Genomic DNA, 3717 nt, shown 5'->3' on the forward strand with positions numbered 1-3717 from the left:
TTATGTCATAATGAGCATCACGTATGAATATGTACCCTTAAGTATCTAAAAATGGGTGAGTTCCATGAGGACCGTAGTTACATCAATGAGATCAGTAGATGCAAACTTACCGAGATAAAGGATTGTATTGACATCACACCAAATGGACCAATCGTGAAGGCAAGAGATTTCTGAACTCTCATGATAAAAATCAAAATCATGAATTTGATTTTAGGAGTCTCGTCTGGCCAATTGCTTTCCCAGATTGAATGGGTTAATTTCTGACTCTAAAATCGAATAAGAGCGGAGTCTTTTAGGAATTCCTAATAAAAGGTACTTACCAGAATCAAGAGTTCATCGGCATAGTAATAATACAAACAAAGCCTTAGCAACATGCTTATCGAGAACATAGTTACAGATGCGATTAACAGTAATGTGATTTCGTTCTAATTAGAAGATAAAGTTAAAGAATATTGCGACTAGAAGGAAAGTTACCGACCCCCGAGACTTGCGTTACAGCCGTGGCAATTTGAATTGAGCTCTGAATAAAATCTAACATCATAGGATAGCCCATGTTCTTGTTGTAGATGTTAACATATCTGAAAATGTGGAAATCACCTAAAATTAGGTTATAACACGTGTTTGTGACTCACTGAATAATATTCTCATGTCTGACAATGAGGTGTTTAAAAAATAAGAAAGCAGCCATTTCCTCGTCCTCAATGGCATTCAAAGCTTGATATTTCCGTTTAAAATCCTGAAAATTCCTAAGTAAATGGTCTAGCTTTCGTAGCTGCCTGCAAAGATAGAAAATTAAACTGATCAGGAGGAGATCTATGACCATTACAGAATTAGCTCCCACTATACCACCTATACACTGAAAAGTATACGCCGTCTAAAACTGATAATATGTTATTTGTCCATAGGGCATGTAACTCAATGGACCTTATAGTACTCTTGTACATTAAAAGGAAACCAAGTGGATAGAGGCAATTCTTTTACAATTTTGGTCGCATTGCCATATGTTTCTTCAACGGGTCCAACCATAATAGGTTTTGTGAAGTATGTCAAACACACGATAAACATGAAATAAATGTAGATTTTACATTTCCAATTGGAGTTTTCAATGTTCTCTCTATCGAGTTTTTGAATCTTGAATTTTGGAATATTATATGATGAAAACTAAACTATTGCTAACTCTACCAATTCATCATCAATAAGGTCTCCCTTCATTTGATCTTCAATAATTGTCTTGATCATTTTCTTGAAGCTGGGACTTATTCGTGTTATCAATCGCCTACAGAAAATAACGGTGTATATCAAGGTAATACATAGATTCAAAGACATTAGATCTTTTTTAATGGGATTTTCGTTCAGAATCAAGTATAATTCTATGTATGCCGTGACTATGAATACGGCCCAATAAACAAGTGTTATGTTGGAATAGACGTCATAAGCGCTTCGCATCTTCTTGTTTTCTGGAAACATGAACTCCGACGGTAAAATTCCCACCATAGAACACCATTTCAGGGCTATTCTCAAGTTTTCGCATTGGGGGTATATCTGGAAAACGTCTTTAGGATAGGAAACTATATAATATCCAAAGAGATGTTTTATAATTAATGGGATTTTGAAGGTTGACTTACGATCATGTTTTTCGGTAGCTTTAGCTGCAGCTATCACTCGACAGATGCAAATATATAGCTGCCAACAAAGTGCGGCACTGAGGTAAGTTAACTTCGGCGCAAATTACAAAGGTAATATAATATTGTATTGTATACAGCATGTACTTTATTCGCGTGTTAAAGGAATTCAGTGTTAGTTTTAAATGCTCGGAATGGTAGGTAAGACAGGTTCAAATGTCAGAAATTTTTTGGAAACGGCTTCTTTTATGTTAATATAATTTAAGGATCGGTTCCAACAATTTCTACCATATGCTATGTAGTAATTACATAATAAAGGCACATGAAGCAATGACGTTTTTTTATTAAATATAAAACATCATAGCTGTTTGCGGAGTTTCCAGTATAAATATTACGTTATTGATGAAAACTAGTTTAATTGAAATTTAAGTACTAACGTACGCTGATGGAATCTGATAGGAATGTTGGCAAATGCTGCAATGAAACGAAAATTTCATTTGCAACAAAAGCCAAAACTTTCCCGAACAATTTATGCATTTTACCTTTACTTCAACTTAAGCGCTTGCACAATATGGTTTTCTTCCCGGAGAAAAGACCCTCACTCAAAGGGCGCCTTCAACTGGCGCCTACCTACGAGACTGTGCATGGAGTAATTGAAAAGATATGGCATAAAATCAAACAAAGACCTACATAATAATCCACAAAAAACTATTCCAGAATTAAAATCGTAAATCACCTAAATATGGGAAAATTTTGCTCCGAACTTATATTACGAACTAGTTAAATTAATATCTGCCAAAATTCAAGCAGTTTTTAAAGCCAAAGGAGACGTTAATCTATTTTTTAAAATAATTTCCAATATTTTGTTGTCATCTTTTTTCCACAATTCTTCATTATTTTGTTATTGTTGTTGAGTATTTCTTTGAATTTGACACTGGCATTGTACAGAATACCTATTTCAACGAGCAAATTGTGCTGTTAAATTAATTATAGATGTTTCCGTATTAATAAAAAAAAGTTATTATTGTTTTTCGAACAATTTTTATTTTTCGAAACATTTAGTAGTTAGGGCTCGCATTATGTCTGATCTATTGTGATCTACTATACGGTTTGTCGAAACTGTACGGTCCCAATACAGCAAATGGCTTTCGGTCTCCAAAATAGGCTTCAATGCGTGCTCATAGGGGTTCCTGCCCGCTTGTAGGAGCCCCAGCTTACTAGCCAGTTTTCGATTCAATGTGTGCAAGTCGTGTCGCTTCTTATACTCCATCCCTGCAACCGCTTGACAGTCTTCGGTGATGTGTTGAATGGTTTCAGATGCATTACATCTACTGGGTGATTCACAATTTAGCTATAAAATTTTAGGGGTAGGTGTGTCATGAAAAACTAAGTCGATTTTGTAAGAAAATTTTTTTGAAAATCCTTAAAAATTTTTCGGAAAAAATTGTTAAAATTTAACCATTGTATAACTGGACGACTGTAATGTTTCCGTTTTTCTGCAGATTCCCTTTTAAGTTCATCAACCTTAGGTATAATTTATAGTTGGGTCTCCCACGTGTCAATGGTTGGGAGCTGAAGACATGGGTGATTCGACTTAAAGATACTTTTGTTTTCCCCGAAATAAAAGAAGCGAGCTTACATGTGTAAGCAATTTTGGCATCATAAATTGTTACCCTTAAATTGGATCTACCATGTCTTCAGCTCCCAATCATTGACACGTGAGAGACCTAACCATAAATTATGCGTAAGGTTAATGAACCTAAAAAGGATTCTGCAGAAAAACATAAATATTACAGTCGTCCAATTATACAATGGTTAAGATTTAATCATTTTTTCTTCGGAAATTATAAGGATTTTTCAAAAAAAATCTTACAAAATCGACTTAGTTTTTCATGACACACCTAACTCTAAAATTTTGTAGATAAGTTGTGAATCACTCTGTATATCTGCATTCAGCGTTCGTCACTGTTACGTTCCGAATGACCTGTTTCAGATAATTCCGTGTTGGCACAACCTGATTTTGTCTTACCATCAAGTGTCTTTCGGTTTCAGGGAAGAGTTGTGTCTCGATTTACCATCAGAGTCCCAAGGTCAG

The 3717-nt window shown here is 35.0% G+C and overlaps 1 protein-coding gene across 1 annotated transcript; it reads right to left on the reverse strand.

Moving 5' to 3' along the window:
* Window positions 1-2892, reverse strand: LOC136419958 (odorant receptor 67c-like). Its single transcript, XM_066406568.1, has 8 exons — window positions 2725-2892; window positions 1183-1542; window positions 925-1131; window positions 633-856; window positions 479-578; window positions 321-425; window positions 111-266; window positions 1-45 (listed from the first exon to the last, which is right to left on the reverse strand). Exons 1-8 carry the CDS (start codon window positions 2890-2892, stop codon window positions 1-3), a joined length of 1365 nt encoding a protein of 454 aa, XP_066262665.1.
* Between the last annotated feature and the right edge of the window lie 825 nt (window positions 2893-3717).

The sequence above is a fragment of the Euwallacea similis genome, chromosome 3, assembly GCF_039881205.1.
Source record: "Euwallacea similis isolate ESF13 chromosome 3, ESF131.1, whole genome shotgun sequence".
Taxonomy (NCBI): Eukaryota; Metazoa; Arthropoda; class Insecta; order Coleoptera; family Curculionidae; genus Euwallacea; species Euwallacea similis.

What these genes read in the sequence shown, in the direction of transcription:
- LOC136419958 (XM_066406568.1), bottom strand. Translation starts at nt 2,892, where the DNA reads ATGGAGTATAAGAAGCGACACGACTTGCACACATTGAATCGAAAACTG. An exon ending in CAGTTTCGACAAACCGTATA is followed by an intron (nt 1,543 to 2,724) that starts GTAGATCACAAT and finishes GACGTTTTCCAG; the next exon opens with ATATACCCCCAATGCGAAAA. An exon ending in ACCTTATTGATGATGAATTG is followed by an intron (nt 1,132 to 1,182) that starts GTAGAGTTAGCA and finishes CCAAAATTCAAG; the next exon opens with ATTCAAAAACTCGATAGAGA.